The sequence below is a fragment of the Pangasianodon hypophthalmus genome, chromosome 16 (genome assembly GCF_027358585.1).
Source record: "Pangasianodon hypophthalmus isolate fPanHyp1 chromosome 16, fPanHyp1.pri, whole genome shotgun sequence".
NCBI classification, from domain to species: Eukaryota; Metazoa; Chordata; class Actinopteri; order Siluriformes; family Pangasiidae; genus Pangasianodon; species Pangasianodon hypophthalmus.
Genome location: NC_069725.1, coordinates 1028307 through 1046351, shown reverse-complemented (window position 1 = coordinate 1046351; position 18045 = coordinate 1028307). Strand labels below are relative to the sequence as shown.

The following is an 18045-nucleotide window of genomic DNA, read 5'->3' as shown; positions in this document are numbered from 1 at the left end:
GCAGTGATGTAGAATTCTGGACTCTGATTGGTCAGAAGGTTGACAGTTGATTCATTTTCTATAACAGCAGCTCTGACAGTAGCGCAGGTTTGTAATAATGCGCTCGTTCTAATACGTTATGGTTTCTATAGAAACAGCTCATTCAGTTTTCTGTAAGAAGAAATGTGTTTATTTGACATTTATGACATTTATGGAAGGAGTCTCCAGTAACAGTCAGATGTAAAGCTGTAACTGTAAGTTTTCTGGCATCTTAAAACATAACACTCAAAATTCCAGATGTTTCCTGCTGAAATTCATTGTTAAATTTTTTTATTGCACAATTTTTTACAATAAACATGATCCAAAAGCAGCTTTACAGAAATCCAGATATAGATTTAGATCCTTAGTGAACAATCCAGAGGAGACAGTGGCGAGAAAAAAACTTCCTGAGACGACATGAGGAAGAAACCTCGACCCAACGTGGAACCCGTCCTCTTCTGGATGACGCCGGATAGCGTGATTATAAATCATTCCAGTGTGCTGGTGTAGAAGAGTAAAGACACACAGTACTGAGTGTGTGTTCAGGATGTTCAGTGCGAGCAGATTGTAAATAAGAGTCCTGATGATGAGCAACAGGACAGTCTTTATGATTACAGCAGCAACTCTTTCACACAAATCTACAGCATCCAGGTGAGATTAAACACTGAAGCCAGGGAGAGTTTTGGGAAATGTAAATCTTTAGAGTATGTATGCATGTGAGATCTTTAACCAGGTGTGAAGAGTGAGAGGAACCGACAGAACCCTAAGTTAATAAAGTTCATTCGTAACGGAACACAACATTTTATCATTAAACGCCAGTTTCTAGCTAAAACCCTGCTGCTGCTACTGCAGTGTGTCCTGCTCGTCCATGGCATTCCTCCTCAGGTCCCGTAAAACACGCTTCAGGACGCTCGTCATTGTCTCATAGACATCCTGACCATCGCCAACGTTCTCCATCTGTAAAGAAGATCAAATATACGTACAGCTGAGAACTTATTACAGGTTTGTATGTCATTTTCGGAGAGGTGTGAAAATCATTTCTACTTCAACACCTATTTTTTAGATACCGTTCAAAAAGAGCTTCAACAATGAGGGAAATTTTAGCTTCTTTCACTGAGAGAAATACAGAGGCCACGCCCCCTTCACTGAGACTGACAGGTACAGAGGCCACGCCCCCTTCACTGAGAGAAGTACAGAGGCCATGCCCCCTTCACTGAGACTGATAGGTACAGAGGCCACGCCCTCTTCACTGAGACTGACAGGGACAGAAGCCACACCTCCATCACTGACACTAACTAATACGGAGGCCACACCTCTTTTGCTGGGACTGACAGGTAAAGAGGCCACACCTCCTTTACTGTGACTGACAGGTAAAGAGGCCACACCTCCTTTACTGAGACTGACAGGTAAAGAGGCCACACCTTCTTTACTGAGACTGACAGGTAAAGAGGCCACACCTCCTTTACTGTGACTGACAGGTAAAGAGGCCACGCCTCCTTTACTGAGACTGACAGGTAAAGAGGCCACGCCTCCTTTACTGAGACTGACAGGTAAAGAGGCCACGGCCCAGTTGTCAATTTATCATGACGCTGAAAAATGTCATCTAGAAAAGATAAAAAGAACTGACACTGTGATTTTTGCTCTTACAGTGTATCGTTGAGAAATAATGATAAAATGAAAAAAAGAAAGAAAGATCGAATTAATTTATATTTAGAGAAAGTGTTAGTGTTATTAACTAGAATGAATAAAATGTAATTTAACACAATAAAAATATAGAAATATAGCCACAAGCAGCCATCACCATGCTCCAAGCACTTTTTGTAAATGGACACCAAATCGCAATTCCTGCGTTGCCAAACAATTTCCCTTTTTCACCTGAAATTCACGTAACAGAAGAAAATTTTGCAATAATCGCTCATTTACATGACTGGCTTTTTGTTATGCTTTTTATTATTCCATCTGATTTTAGGAAATGGTTTCCTAGAAAAAAACATAGAGTAGAAAGTGTGCGTTTGTTAACGCGCCCCCTAGTGGACAGTTTTCACAAAATTCAGTCACTGATGTAGATTCTTGGACCCCTAATTAACCTAGCACGAATGTATTGCTAATGTTATACACACTGCAGAATAACACACACCCGTGTGAACGCCTTTATTACTCGCTCCACAAACGCTTCCTCCACCTCTTCAGGCATCACCAGCAGACGAGCGAAACAGTCCAACACACACAGCAGCGTTTCTCTCGAAGCCTGGAAGAAAAAATTCAATCACATCTACAGTTAAAAAGCAGGATTCTTTCAAAAATGTGCACATAAAATTCTTACAAATACTAGCTAACATGATTTACATTCTTCTTACTGGTATATTTCTTTCTTTCCTATTTTCTTTCTTTCTTTCTTTCTTTCCTATTTTTACTTGTGACTTTCTTTCTTTCTTTCTTTCTTTCTGGACTTTATTTTATTGTACATTTCTTTCTCTTTAATTGTAACTGTCTTGTTTTATTTTGTTGTTACTAATTTCTTTGTGAATTTCTTTTTTTTCTGACTTTTTCTTTCTTTCTTTCCTATTTTTTTCCTTGTGACTTTCTTTCTTTCTTTCTTTTTTGTTCTTCCTGAAAGTAACATTCTGTTACTTTCTTTCCTCCTTCTACTTTTTTCTATGTGACTTACTCTTTCTTTCTTTCTTTCTTTCTTTCTTTCTTTCTTTCTTCCTTCCTTTGAGTTTTTATAATATGTACTTATGATATTTTTCACAAGGACTTGGATTTATTTATTTATTTTTTAAACATTTTACATGATGTTTTAAAGTGGAATTTAATTAAAATTAAATTATTTTCCAGAATTTAAAAACTTTTAAAAACTTAAACTTTTTATAGAACTTCGGCGCTTTTTTTAAAATAGAAAATCGGCGCTACAGTATTTCAGCCAATCAGCATTCATGAGAACAATTCTAATAGAGTCTGAATTTAATGCACAGCTTCTGAAATTTTTTTATGTTTTTTTGCTGCATTTAAATTCTGTACAACTGGTCATCTAAACTTAGAATTCAGTTGATTTAATTTAAAAAAAATTAAAATGTGAAATGTAAAAATAAAGCAGATGAATAAATTTAGATTTACAAAATATGAATCCTTTTTTTCAAAATCTAATTTCAGTATAAGTGAGATTTCAGAGGTTTCTTACCCGCTGTAGAGAATTTAGGAAGGTCTTTGGCTCTGTGTTTTGCTGTTTCAGTGTCTGAACGTCTATCACTGAGATAACGGGTTCCTTTAGCTGCTCTAACCAGGACCACAGGATTCCCGTCAGGACAAAAGGATCTTTCTCCAAACACAGACACTCAAATCCTCCCTGAGAGTTCAGATCCGTCTGCCGGGACACACACCACCTCTGCGGTTTATACACACTCCATACCACAGCTTTATGCTTCCATTCTGTAATCTCCTCACTGTTACATGCTTTTATTCAGCACGTCTACTCTACTGGGTGTAAAATTTACAGAAAGAAAGAAAAAAGAAACAAAGAGAGAAAAATCACGAAGAAAGAAAAAAAGTAAGAAATACATAAGAAGTAAGAAATGTCATAAAAAGGAAGAAAGTCACAAAGAAAGATACAAAATGTCAGCAAGAAATAAACAAAAAAGGTCACAAAAAAAGAAAGTCACAGAAAGAAATAAAAACAAAAAAGTTTCAAATGAAGGGTAGGAAGTTAATATAGAAAAAACAGAAACAAGGAAATTTAAAAATGATCACTGAATACCGAAAATACAGAAATCATAGAAACAAAGAAAGAATGAAAGAAAGAAGATAGGAAAAAATTACAAATTAATATACAAAAATGTCACAAAATGGGCAAAAGTCATAAAGAAATCCACAGAAATGTGTAAAGTTACAAAAAAGAAAGAAAATAGAGTGTTACATAAAGTAAGAAATGTAATAATAAGTAGGAAAGAATTCAAAAAAGTCACAAAATAGACAAAAAATCAGGAAGAAAGAAAAAGAAAGAAAGAAAGTTTAGGGGGAAAAGATCAAAAGAAAGGGAAAAGTTGTAAATAAATATACAAAAAAGTCAAAAATCGACAAAAAATCAGAAAGAAAGAAAGAAAGAAAGAAATGTAATGTAATGTAAGGTGTGTTTACCTGCCAGCTCCGCACTTTGAGGACGTGCTCCTCTTTTCCGTCGTGGTTCAGGTCGAGTGCGAGTGACTGACCCACCAGCAGACGTCGAGCCTCCAGAGTCAGCTCCGACTGGATGGTGAGGAACGGCACCTCTGATAACTGAACCTCCTCCTCCTCTTCCTCCTCCTCCTCATCATCATCACCTCCTTTATAGTTCCTTTTATTCCCTTCATGACCGTTTTTCCACACCTGCACCTTGGAGAAGCTCCTCTTCTTCTCTGTTTGTTTGGAGACGCAGAGCGATTTGCTGCGCTGCAGAACCGACTGACGTCGAGTGTTGAGAAGAGAACGTTCCTCTTCCTGTTCCACTCGTGTCTTTAGTTCCCAGAGGCTGCTGCAGGAACCGTAGGTTGATAAATCTCTCAGCGTGCCATGAGGGGCATTGGGGCAGTTATGGGACATGTTGATTTGAGATGAAGCCCTCCTTCCAGAATTAGCTAAAATGGGAAGGTGGTTTTCTGAGAGGTTTAGCGTATCACAGTGTCTGTGCAGATCCGAGTCACTGTAGCTGAGGTTCTTGTGAGCGTAGTGAAGAGGCAGCTGGGAGCTGTGCTTAGGAGTCGCGAATGGACCAGGAAGTCGAGGCAGATTGAAATTAATCGCTCCCACCATGATGTGGCTGCTGATCTTAGGTTCTGATCTGGTGTTGAAGCAAACCGAGCTCTCGTCATCAGATATCACATCTGGAACCTCTAGAACGTCCTCCTCAATGACCTGCCGGTTCTCTGCAATGTCCAACAAGAGCTTGCAGATGAGTGGCACAAGCTTTGGTATGTATCTCAGCTGCCGAGCTTCTTCTCCGTGCAGGATGTGTTTCTGACGAATCAGGAACTGGGGAAGCGTGACGGGATTGGCTCTTGGATCAGCGTGGGCGAACACGTTCCTCAGCGGAATCAGGAACTTTGCGAAGTTCCGTACACACACCAGCTGTCCTCTGGTCTGGACGGAGTTCGGCCGCTTGGATCGCACCAATAAAATGGCCTGGTTGGCGGTCATGCGTGAAGTGAACACCAAGAAGCAGGCGAGTAAGACACCTGTGGAACCGGTCACCTTGATTAAAATAATCACATGAAAATCAAAAGAATGTGTACGGATCATAACGTACCTGTTCTCCCGAGTCCTGCGTGACAGTGAACAGCGATTTTCCCCTCTTGCATGGAGAAACACATGACTTTCACAATGTCCAGGATTGCAGTGAGGGAGGCCACGCCGTAGTCGTTCCATCCAAAGTTGTAATAATAAACTGCAACACCAGAGCCATGTCATTAGAACACCATGTTACTGCATCCTAAAGAATATGTGCTTCCATTTGTGGGCAGTGGAACCTCAGTGATCAGGCGCAGACTACTAGAAAGCCACTTGAACCATCAATACCCCCTAACCACCAACTCAAATAAATTCCCCCAAGTGGCACAACAGAAAAGCTTTGGCCTGATCATTGGAAGACCACGAGTTTGAATCCCAATGATGCCAAAGTCAAAAGAGCAAACATGGCCATGCTGTCTGGGTGGGAGGGGCATTCTGACGCTCTCTCTCCTGTCAATCACAGTGACACTAGCCAATCGTGGATGTCAGCAAGCTCATGTATGAGGAAGAGGGCAGATAGCGCTTTCCTCCAGGTATGTTTCACAGCCTTATGATGTAGAATAAGCAGCAGTTTGAAAAGATGTGTTGGTTGTCCACACACGGCCAACTCCGCCCAAAAAAAAACAAAAACAAAACCAAACAAACCCATATTCTCAACAGCTTGTGCCTACTTTTCAACCTTATTGGCAACCATCTTGAAGAATTGCTATTATTTATAAAGGTGATTGATAGATAGATAGATAGATAGATAGAATTTGGCTGAAGAAGTTCTTAATCTATTCAATCACGTCCACAAGAGACAAACTACAAGACAAACTAGCAACTTGGTGAGTTAGTAGGGATGAAGTGTTCGGGAGAGTTACTGGTTGGTTGTTGAGGAAATGGGAATAAAATCGGATTAGCAGGAATCTTGATGTCCAGTGTCTGAAATTACGGCATGCATTTATGAACTATAATCAATTATTCCAGATCTCCAAGAAGCAACTGAAACCAGAAGATAATCTATTAGAGAATTTCTAAGACATTGGTCCACATGAGTTCTCCACCTTAGCCACACCTTAGCATGTAAATGCTTTCCTTTCATTTGTGAAAGTCGTGGGTGAAATGATGGTTTATTAGATCATCACTCACTCCCAGCCTGCATGAAGGTCTCAGGCCGGTAGGTGAAGCCGCTTTCTGGCTCTAGTGGGTTTCCACAGTCAGCATGTTCTCCGGGTCGCTGCAGATTAATGACTGTCTTCAAACCACACCTTAACGAGGACAGACACAGAATTAATAAGACTAAACCTGAGCTAGCAAGGTTAAGAACAAAACAGTTGGAAATCTGAAGCCTTTGGTTACCTTTGGAATTGCTCAATGATGTTGTACCTTTCTATGGTTTCAGTAGAAGGTCGTGCCATGGCGAGTAAGTTGTCTGTGATCCTAAACACGCAGGAATCTGGTAAAAATGTTGGCTTTCCAAAGTAACTTAAAATTGTGATCGGAGGAAATTGCTGATTTTGCTAACTCTCACACTCATCAACATTTCAGTCTTGAGATATTTACAAGCGATGGCTGCGTTCCATTCTGAAGTGATCATCACTATGCCCTACTCATCGATGAAGTGCTGTGAATGTGTGTGAGAGTGTGTGAATGGACTGACGTCTCCCATCCAGGGTGTATTCCCACTTTGGAGCCAGTGTTCCCAGGACCAGCTCTGGATCCACAATGATCCAACAGCGCTTACTGAAAATGAATGAATGAATTTTATTAAATGTTTACTGATTTTATAAATTTAAAGTTTACTGAGATAGTTATAAAAACACGAAATGTTCATCAGAGCGTATTTGCTGAAGCTGTTTAATTCTTTTTACTTATAGTGTACTGTTACTAAAGGGAATGTTTCATAATTATATTTAAATATAATATATTATATTTATAGGTAAACAACAGTAAATGTTTTTTTTTTTTAATCTTTTCAGCCTGGAACGCTGCAGTGGGCATGTCTCTCTGTGAGCGTAGGCTTCATCACTTCAGAATGGACCGTTCCACACGCCATCATCTTTTTCCTGCTTGTATAAAATGCACCATGGATCATTTCAGGTACCAGGAGGAATAGAGGCCCCTGATGGCCTGTTGGTCTTCACTCCAGCGTGACGCATCTTCGTACTTGCAGGATCGGCCTCCGCACCCGAAGGAGCACTGCATGTGGGTGGGGATCACGTAGCGCAGCGTCTCCCCAACCACCGTGTACTTCGCCGTGGCCATCGTCATTCTTACTGCCAAACAGGAAACAGGAAAAGTCACGACAAACATGTTGAATCTTGGTGTTTGTTGTGCGCTCTAGACCTACAACTAAACACCATGAGGAGTGAGTGTAGAACTGTAATGGCGAGAGAACTCTGAGAACTTCAGATGGAGTTCTAGGTGGCTTCTGCTCTGTTCTAGACAGAAGAACCCTAAAAGTATCTTGGTTTTGAGTCTTTGGAGCAGACGGTGGGTGAGATGGTGGGGGTGGAAATGGAGAGAGAGAGGAATTTATTTAAGTTAACCAGCAAGAAAGCTGAGCCTCAAGTCTGGACTTTCTTCCAAACTTCAGTTATAACACAACTCCATTTTATAAGTGAGATCTTTCACTGAGAAGAAGCAGTGGTGCTAACTGCAGCTCCATCTTCAGTGTGGTTCCTCAATGGTTCTTTGGATGGTTAACAGTTTTAGATCCACTCGGAACCACTCTTTTCTGAAAGAGAACCCTCCCACCACCACTTTAAGGTTTTACATAGAGGTTTTCCTCCAGCCAGACAAACCTAAGAACCCTTAGTGAAAGAAATTTCACTGTGGATGAAATCTTAAACAAACTATGGGTTCTTTAGATCACGGTTCTCAGCTTCCTACTACTGTTGTACTTGAAAAACATCTTCTTGTAGGCTTCAATATAGAACTTTTAATGGTTCCACCAGTGAGAAAACCTAAATATACCTGTTTTCTTCTTTAACTTTATTTTTTAATAGAAGTAATGACTTATAGCTTTAATGTGAAGTTTTCCAGCATCTTCAGGACAGAGGAGTTTACGCTTCTTTGCGGTTTCTCTGTAACATGACAAGCTGCGTTTTTTTTTTTGTCTTATTAACTAGAAAAAAAGAGAGGCTGGTGAGGGAATGACTGTTTATAGCTACTATAACATAAGGGAGAACAGGAACTAACTTGTTTCACAAACATTAAATGCAACTATAAAGGGATAAAAAGTATGGTGTTCTTAAATAAATAAAAAATTGCAATTATTAGCAAACTGCTGTGAGGAAAATAATTGGCTTCGGACTCTGCTCCATCACACCACCCTGTTGTTGATTATTTTCCTAAAACAGCATTCCTTATTCATTAACGAATCCAAAATCTCAAAGCAGATTACATATGAAAATGACTATTTATGATAAAATGCATTCATACAAAAACAATCTATAATCACTAACTGAACTAAGGGTTAATAAAAGGTTCTAATAAATATTCTAAATAATATATACAAATATGCAAATAAGATGTAAATTATGTCTGGGTTTTTTTTTTGCTGTAGTCAGAAAAATGTGCTTGTCGTTTTTAAAAACGTACCAGATTCCATGTTGTTCAGCAGGAAAACAGCAGAACGGCATTAAGACTGACTCCAACCTCCATTAAATCATCTGTAAGTTAAAATATACGTTGAAACATTAACATAAACAATTTTTAAATACAATTTTAGACTAAAAATGATTATATCTACAGAGGAATTTTATGAACCTGAGCACTAGTGAGTGAGGAATCACAGGATTGGACTGAGGCTCTTTATACGGTACGTAAACATTGGATATCATTTTAATTTAATTTACTGTAGAGTCAGATATACACTTTGTATTTTTAATTATTTGTGTGATGTTCATACTCTCTGTTTTTTACTACTACAATAAAACATTACTGTATCTGCTGCTCTGCTGGATCTGATTTAACAGCTTCAGAAAATAAATAAATTTACCTGTAAAATCAAGGAGCATGAACTGTACTTCAGGTTTCTCAGATGTACACAGGATCCTGGATCTTGAAACGTGGATTAAAACCATCTCCTGCTCATTAAAACCACCAAGAAAAAAAGATTTGGTCCGATTTGGTCTGATTGATCAGTGTTTCATCAGCAGCTCGTCTGATCATCATCATGCCTTGTAATTATCCAGCGCAAAGCTTTTATATGTCACTATTAAAAATGAAAAGTCCAGCACACTTAACAACATTCACAAATGTAAGAAAAAACTGGTATTAAATGTAAAGATCATCAGTATAGCGCAGGCTGAAGGTCGAGAGATAAACAAGGCCACTATTTCTGACTGCTCCTAGTTTAAGCCACTAATCCACTTATTCCTGAAACAGCATGAGAAAGTCACCGATCACGAAGAACCAGAACTGATCCTAATCATTTAGATTCTTATTTCATTTTGCTTTAAACTAAACTTGGTAATGCTTTACTAATAATATTTACTGCATTAAATAACCTTGACAAAAATTTAATTAACCTTATTATGAATTCTGGATTCTGATTGGTCAGAGGGTGTTGATTAATTTCCTCTAACAGCAGCTCTGAGATTAGTTTCCATAGTAACAGCTCATTCACGGGGACTTGTGGCGGCGAATGTGCCACATAAACACGTTAAACAAGGTTTTTTTCTCAAAGTCTTTCAAATTTATGCTTGAAATATTATAATTTTTTTCTTTAACTTGGATACTTTATTCTCAAAATATTACATTTTCTCAAAACATTGCGACTTCACGTCTCTTCATATCAGAATCCACGACTTTCTACTTTCTCTAAATGCTACAAGTTTATTTTTTAAACACTAAAACACTGTAAGTAGCAGTAACTCTGCGTGATCACGACACCACAATAATGATGCACACCTAAAGAATATAATATATATATATTTTATTAAAATCAGACTTCATTAGGTCATATAATAATCCAGCAAAGATAATCTTAAAAATCATCATGTGGTTATTCATTTGTGTTAAAAATGCTGTACATGAAAAACGACTGGCCCTGATACCCGGCATTTCAGAGAATACAGCATACAGAATTTCAAGGATTAAAAAAAAACAAAACAGGCATGAAAACATTAAACAGTAGCGTATTAGGCTTCTTTTACACTAGGTGTGTTTCTTCCCTTTATCTTCAGCACACACTTCACATGAAATGTTTTTTTTTTTTCATATGTGCAGTATAACCAGTGATTTTTATTTATAAAACCTCTTGTTAAAGCAGCTTTTAAAATTATATAAATGTGCATGAACAGTTATTGAATCATATGCATGAACAGTTATTGAATCATCTGTGTGAACACTTAGTGAATCATCTGCTTGAACACTCAGTGATTCATCTGTGTGAACAGTTAGTGAATCATCTGAGTGAACAGTTAGTGAATCATCAGAGTGAACACTTATGGAATCATCTGTTTGAATACTTAGTGAATCATCTAAGTGAACAGTTAGTGAATCATCTGAGTGAACATTTATTGAATCTACGTGAACAGTTAGTGAATCATCTGAGTGAATAGTTAGTGAATCATCTGCATGAACACTCAGTGATTCATCTGTGTGAACACTCAGTGAATCATCTGAGTGAACAGTTAGTGATTCATCTGTGTGAACAGTTATGGAATCATTTGCGTGAACACTTAGTGATTCATCTGCGTGAACACATTGAATCATCTGTGTGAACAGTTAGTGAATCATTTGCGTGAACAGTTAGTGAATCATCTGCGTGAACAGTTAGCTTTGTGGTTGTAATATTTAATGTAAATCCCTTCCTGTAAATGGTGAAGCTTTCTCAGTGCTATGGCAGAATGTTCTCAGTGCTGGTGAAGGATCTGGTCCGGGTCTCTGTGGTCTGTCGATGGTCGATTCACATTTCTGCAGTTCTTCATTTCTTCTTCTTTTTCTGATTTCCTTTGAGACAGTGAGATTGTGAGTGAGGCATTGTGGATTGAGTTCTTACGCATCTTTCACATTTGGAAAATAAAATTCATAACAATTTATTAATTTAGCACTAGCTCTGTCATTTCAAAGTGCATCTGTCAAAGGTTTGTTTTTTCCGTCGCTGTATTTCTGACCAATGAATGAGAGTTCTATGACTATTATTTCAGCTCCGCCCCCTTTTTTTTTTGTTCATTTAATTATATGCAGTGTGAATGCGAACCAAACGAAGTCTTGCCAAAAAGACTAATAAGCGTGAAAGCGCTCTTAGACAGAACCGTAAACTGATGACGCCAGGTGTCATCACGGAGCCGTCTCACCTGTAGAACCCCAAATCATACGGTTGAGTTTCTCTCCCAGCAGGTAGAGAGGAGCCATGCTGAGAGACGCCACGCTGAGGAACACGACGAGGCCTGCAGGACTGAGGTGAGCCATGATGGGGTAAACCCAGATCCCCGACGCATGACGCACCCACAACACCCTAAATTATACATAAACACACACTCATATAACACACCGTTAGAGACACAGCGCAAAGATGTCAGATCATGCTCTCATCGTTAATCAGTAAAAATAATCACGCTATCAAACATTTATAACGCTGAATCTTTAAAAACTCCTTAAAAACAATATTTTAGGATGATCTAGATCTGTGTTACAAATGTTATTGAAAGTCCAGGTTTAAATTTTATCCAGTTTTCACTGTATTTTGTAACCCAAAAATCTAAAATATAGTCATTTCTTTTCTTTTTTCTTTTATTTGGAGGTCAAACAAAGGATTATAACTCTAAAGCATTTTTTTCTTCATTTTATTGTAGTGTAGATTTGGCAGAGGAGATCTTTATTCTGACCAAAGGCTAATATAAAATCTGCGAATCAGGGATAAAAAAAATAAATCTCATAAATAAATCCTTTTTCACTTTTTTATATAGTGTGTTTTTTTTATTATTTTGACATAAAAGAATCAAGAAAGAAGAGAACAAACTCACCATGGTGGGAAAGATGATGAAAATCTTGATCAAAAATGGACTGGGTTCACCCTTTTATTGTTTAATTTCTTTTATTCTTTTTGGATTTGAGGATTTGAAAGCGTGAACTGAATAAACGCAAACCTGGAGCTCAGAAAAATTTCCACTTATCTCCTGAGTCTTCCTCCACACCCTCACACACCAGGGTTCTACACTGTCCTATTAAAAAAGATCGACCAGCGATCGAACCCTTAGTGCTTGGCCCCCTAAAAAAAAAAAAATATCCACTATATCATAATGGAGGAAGAAAGTGCTGATGGTGATGGACAGCTCTTACCGTCTTACGAAACATCTCCATCGACTGCAAATCACTACTGTCTGATAACGCAGCACAGGTTTTACTCAAAAATGTATTAACTCTTGGGAATGTAGTCTTGTTAAAACATTTTGGAAACAAGTTATGGATGTCTTAAGTTGCTGGTATGGTGCCGAAATATCTTTAACCTCTAAATTGTGTTTATTAGGCGACAAGTCTCAAATACCTAATGTTTCAAAGCGTGTATTTTCTGTTATTATGGTATGTATTACAATGGCAAGTAGGATTATTTTGAGACACTGGAAGACAAGGGTAGAAATTGCATCCTATGAATCCATGCTTAATCGAGTAAATGGTGTTAGAGAGGAGGGGTCGTCTCCATGGGAAGACTTCTGGACATATATGAAGACTGTAAGGTCTCAAACTGAACAGACAACTATTTTGTGTTCTGTCTTGCATTGTATTTTATTACATGGTCAAAATGTGCCTGTAAATATCTGTAACCTTGCATATTTATGGTGATGTTGTATTTCTGTTACCTATCAGCCTTCCAAAAATAAAAAAAGCAATAAAAACTTTAATTAAAAAAAATAAATAAATAAATAAAATAATGAATTAACTCAATTTCTTACTCATGTGTTTTGACTCCTGATCTGACTGAGAGACTGTGAAGCGCAGGAGATATTTACCACGCCAGGTAGAGGGAAGCGAAGAGCGCCAGGGCCAGGATTCCTCTGGAACGACTCGGGTGTTTGTGATGCTGAAGGCACATCTGCACCAGGAGCAGCGGCAGGATGACAGTGTGCTGTGGAGAGAAATCATCAATGAGAGTCAGAAATAGTAAACACTTAACATGACGAAACGATCGAGTGAAATTATAAGTTAAAAAAAAATAAAACACTTCTGGAGCGGTGCGATGAAGCGGAGTTTCTGTAACCATCCCAAAGTTTATTATTCATTTTCCTATAACAGCGTTTTATTCCTCTTATTCCACAGCAAGTTACTATTTCCTATCTTTTAAAGAATGACATGCCATAAATTATACGTTTAAATTTACACTTCAAGTTCATGAAAGTTCATGAGTTAGTTCCTGTTCTCACTTACGTTATAGCAGCTATAAACAGTCGTTCCCTCACCAGCCTCTCTTTATTCTCTCTCTTCAAGTTAATAAGACAGAAAAAAAAAAAGAAGAAGCGTAAACTCCTCCGTCCTGAAGATGTTGGAAGTCTTAAAGTTACAGCTTTACCTCTGTTACAAAGCGCTGACACTGGAGACTCCTTCCATAAATGATAACACATAAACACATTTCTCCTTACAGAAAACCTCTTATTAGCGAAGCGTTCGCAGGACACGTCTCCGTGAATGAGCCGTTACTATAGAAACGATAACATATAACGATAAGCGTGTTAATATAATCATAGAAAAAATAATCGATACTTCTAACCAATCAGAATCAAGAATTCAACAGCGCTGTGGGATAAAATGCGATCTTGTGATGTGGACACTTTATTAGACTACGTTATAAAAATCTAATAATAATAATAATAATAATAATGTGTAATATAGTATTTATTAATAAATAATAGTGATGTGTTAAGAAATTAAAGATTAATGCATGTTTATTACAAGGCTTGCACTGACTATAAAGCTTATGCATGCTCAAATACTTGTTTATTTTTTTATTAACCTCTTTGGTTCTGTGCTTCCTCTCGGTTCAGTAACCAGGCGTAAAGATTCCTAACCAGCCCAAATCCCAGTATATAAAAATGTAAAAATATAAAATTTAGAGTTGACTTTAAGATCCTTCTTTTTATATACAAGGCATTGCATAATTCTGCCCTGGATTATATTTGTGATCTTATTAGGCCATATACAGCCTCTAGGTCATTAAGATCTTGTGATCAGTTACTTTTATCTCGTTCTCGTTGTAAAACAAAAGGTGATCGCGCTTTCTCAGTAGCTGCCCCAAAGCTGTGGAACAGACTACCTTTGAACATCAGAGCTTCTCCATCACTGGATGCTTTTAAATCCAGCTTGAAGACTTATTTTTACTCTCTAGCATTTGAGTGCTGCTGTGTATGTACTTTGAATAGTTGAATTGGTGTTAAATTGTGTTTTATGTATTTACATTCTTCTCTTTTCCTCTTCTCTTATAAATTCAGATTTATTTTTTATTGTAAAGCACTTTGGATCAACTACGGTTGTGTTAAACTTGTGCTCTATAAATAAAATTTGCCTTGCCTTGCCTTGCCCAGTCCTCAAGCCGTCACTTACCATAGCGTGATTAAGCCACGTAGGAATGATGTCATCTAAAACCTTGGGGAAGACCAGCTCTCGGTCGTAGGAGTAGATGGACCAGAATGAAGTGAAGACAAACTGAAAAAGTAAAACTCACGATTCACGACAATCCTGATTCAACTAATCAGAAAACTTAAAATCAGATTCGGAATCTCGGACACTCACGGTTCCGACCGGAAACGCAAGAACGGTGAAGAAGAAATCCTGCAGCGTGACCAGGAGCGACGGGTTGCTGCTTTTCCTCGGCAGCGCCGTGTGGACGAGATCGGTTACAACACAGAGTCCGAAAAACACCGTCTGCATCACCTACAACACAAACAGGGTTCGAGTTAAACAGGGTTCTTTAACAACAACACAGTGATGGATAATAATAATAATAATAAGAGCAAAAGTTTGTGCCCCCATGGTCTTTTTAAAAAAAAATATATATATATAGTTTATCAAAACATCATTGTGTATGCATTAAAGTGAAACCTTGTGACAATGAATAACCTAAATATTCCAGTAATAATAACTAATATAATATATACTATTAGCGTGCTCAAAAGTTTGTACCCCCTTTGACCTGCTCTAGTTAATTTATTGGAATTTGTGCCTTATTAAAGCCGGAGTTCCCAAACTTCTCAGAGCCAGGGACACCTTTGCGTCCTGGTTGTTTATTGACCTGACTTTATCTTATGAACATAAATCAACAATTCAAATATTAGGCTCGTTATTTAAACCTGTACAAAAACATTCTGGTTATTTATTGTAACGAGAGCTTTTTACTCCTGAACTTTCCACCACCTGAACACATGAGATCATCGTTTTTGAATTACGGAGGTATTTATTCCACTCATTTAAACTTAATGAACCAATCAAATAATTACTAATTTAAGACCTCAATGATAAATACAATAAGTTTGATAATGATAATGTATTTCCACCACTGTAACAAAACAAAACATCACGGACCCCTTGGCTACGATTCACAGAACCAGTGCATTAAGGTGTTTAATAACTGAAAACAGGCACATGGTCATTTTCACAATCTTATTTATGGCCCAAATTTTGGGCAGGACAAGCTGGGAGTCTGTGAGATTCAGAAAAACAGCTCTCAAACCCCCTAAAGCAGAAAATATTGACCTTTCACAGAGCTGGAGGAGCAAAAGAAAGATATCAGAGAGTTTAGGGAGAGTTTAGCAACAGTGACAGACAGGAACATGAAAAAAACAAGAGCAAAGAGTAGAAGAAAAATAACTGTGACAAAAACAAGGGAGAAAAAAAAAGAAAAGAAAAGAAAAAAAACGGTGGAAAGATCCAAAGATGGAGACCTCAAAATATTCTTAGAGCCATAGTTCTTAAAGAGGAGTCTGCCACTTTCTAATTTATTTTCTAATTTTTGTTACAGTAGTGGAAAGTTATTTTGCTGGTAACTGGAATCTAATAACAGTTAGACTGGAAGTTTAATTAAAAAAAAAAAAAAAGTTCTGTTGGTGTAAATTTCAGAAATTAAAGCTCAAAATAATTTTAGGTTTCCACAAACAGCCAAAATATTATTATTATTAAAATAATAACTACTGCACGTAATCTTTTAATAGATTGTAAATATGTTTGAGCACCTCCGCCATAGTGAAATATAAAGTAGAATAATTTATATCACATTCAGAAATATGCTCTAATGGTAATAACTAAGCAATAACTTAATGAATAATTATTTAATAAGCTTTTTGTTACTGTGATGGAACTCAGGTTAAAGGTCCTATGAAGGGTTTCATGATATTACTTAAGGTCATGCAAACTTTTACAGTCAGCTCTAAGAGCACATGCTGGGAATAAAACAAGTATTTTTGCACACTAAGTAGTGCACTACATGGTTCACGAATTCAGCACTCATTCAGAACTGAGAGAACTAATTCAGGACTGATTCAGGACACATTCAGAACTAATTCAGGACTGATTCAGGACACATTCAGAACTAATTCAGGACTGATTCAGAAAACATTCTGAACTAATTCAGGACTGATTCAGGACACATTCAGAACACATTCAGAACTAATTCAGGACTGATTCAGGACACATTCAGAACTAATTCAGGACTAATTCAGGACACATTCAGAACTAATTCAGGACTGATTCAGGACACATTCAGAACTAATTCAGGACTGATTCAGAAAACATTCAGAACTAATTCAGGACTAATTCAGAAAACATTCAGAACTAATTCAGGACTAATTCAGGACACATTCAGAACTAATTCAGAAAACATTCAGAACTAATTCAGGACTTATTCAGGACACATTCAGAACTAATTCAGGACTGATTCAGGACACATTCAGAACTAATTCAGAAAACATTCGGAACTAATTCAGGACTGATTCAGAAAACATTCAGAACTAATTCAGAAAACATTCAGAACTAATTCAGGACTAATTCAGGACACATTCAGAACTAATTCAGAAAACATTCAGAACTAATTCAGAACTAATTCAGGACACATTCAGAACTAATTCAGGACTGATTCAGGACACATTCAGAACTAATTCAGAAAACATTCGGAACTAATTCAGGACTGATTCAGAAAACATTCGGAACTAATTCAGGACTGATTCAGGACACATTCAGAAAACATTCACGGCTCATTCAGGACACATTCAGAACTCAGCCATTTCCACTCACCAGGTTGATGAAGGTTAAATATTTCCACCGGCCTCCGTAAGTCCGCACGCCCGGATGTTGCCCTGAACTCGTTATGGAGCAGTTAACATTCAGAGTGAACACATACCAGGCAAAAATCACTAAATGCGCAAACAGACATAACTTAGAATTCACACCGGACCTCAGAGCAGCAGCAGCAGCAGCCATGTTTCATTCTGAACAAAAACTTCCGCATTACGTCATTCTCCTCGTCGCCTCTCACGATAAGCCCCGCCCACTAGGGGACTGCTGCGCTGTGATTGGTTGAGCAGCGAAAATAAACGTCACGACACGGAAGTAGTGATATATCAGCTTTATAAACCTGTAAACTATAAATATTAGCAATAAATACATAAATAAAAACTTCGCATTAGTTCACAATTTTAAACACTCAAAACATTTCATTTTAAACTGATATTAGATTAGGTCTTTTTTTTTATTTTAAATTGATATTATATGAGATAAATATAGGGTTATTTTTATTTTAAACATAAATTGTTATTAAATGTGGTAAATATAGGGTAATTTTTAAAAAAATTT

General features: G+C 37.5%; 2 protein-coding genes across 3 annotated transcripts; both read right to left on the bottom strand.

Annotated features, from left to right (window-relative positions):
* Nucleotides 1–297: 297 nt before the first annotated feature.
* Nucleotides 298–8328, bottom strand: ptpdc1b (protein tyrosine phosphatase domain containing 1b). The gene is made up of 8 exons (XM_026944976.3): nt 7364–8328; nt 6619–6699; nt 6409–6527; nt 5297–5434; nt 4153–5225; nt 3200–3382; nt 2156–2266; nt 298–975 (listed from the first exon to the last, which is right to left on the bottom strand). The coding sequence occupies exons 1-8, from the start codon at nt 7570–7572 to the stop codon at nt 862–864; spliced, it is 2028 nt and encodes a 675-aa protein (XP_026800777.3). The 5' UTR covers nt 7573–8328; the 3' UTR covers nt 298–861.
* A 1856-nt stretch (nt 8329–10184) lies between these two features.
* adtrp1 (androgen dependent TFPI regulating protein 1) lies at nt 10185–17709 on the bottom strand. 2 transcript variants are annotated; one of them, XM_026944901.3, is made up of 6 exons: nt 17488–17709; nt 14995–15135; nt 14806–14907; nt 13221–13336; nt 11568–11728; nt 10185–11212 (listed from the first exon to the last, which is right to left on the bottom strand). In XM_026944901.3, exons 1-6 carry the CDS (start codon nt 17671–17673, stop codon nt 11124–11126), a joined length of 795 nt encoding a protein of 264 aa, XP_026800702.3. In that variant the 5' UTR covers nt 17674–17709; the 3' UTR covers nt 10185–11123. The 2 variants fall into 2 exon arrangements, with proteins under 2 accessions (XP_026800702.3, XP_026800703.3); XM_026944902.3 differs by having other exon boundaries at nt 10185–11220; nt 17488–17707.
* Between the last annotated feature and the right edge of the window lie 336 nt (nt 17710–18045).

What these genes read in the sequence shown, in the direction of transcription:
- adtrp1 (XM_026944901.3), bottom strand. Translation starts at nt 17,673, where the DNA reads ATGGCTGCTGCTGCTGCTGCTCTGAGGTCCGGTGTGAATTCTAAGTTA. An exon ending in TTGCGTTTCCGGTCGGAACC is followed by an intron (nt 14,908 to 14,994) that starts GTGAGTGTCCGA and finishes TTACTTTTTCAG; the next exon opens with TTTGTCTTCACTTCATTCTG. An exon ending in TATGATTTGGGGTTCTACAG is followed by an intron (nt 11,213 to 11,567) that starts GTGAGACGGCTC and finishes AAAGGAAATCAG; the next exon opens with AAAAAGAAGAAGAAATGAAG.
- ptpdc1b (XM_026944976.3), bottom strand. Translation starts at nt 7,572, where the DNA reads ATGTTTGTCGTGACTTTTCCTGTTTCCTGTTTGGCAGTAAGAATGACG. An exon ending in ATCATTGAGCAATTCCAAAG is followed by an intron (nt 6,528 to 6,618) that starts GTAACCAAAGGC and finishes GTCCTCGTTAAG; the next exon opens with GTGTGGTTTGAAGACAGTCA. An exon ending in TCAAAGTGCGGAGCTGGCAG is followed by an intron (nt 3,383 to 4,152) that starts GTAAACACACCT and finishes GTGTCCCGGCAG; the next exon opens with ACGGATCTGAACTCTCAGGG.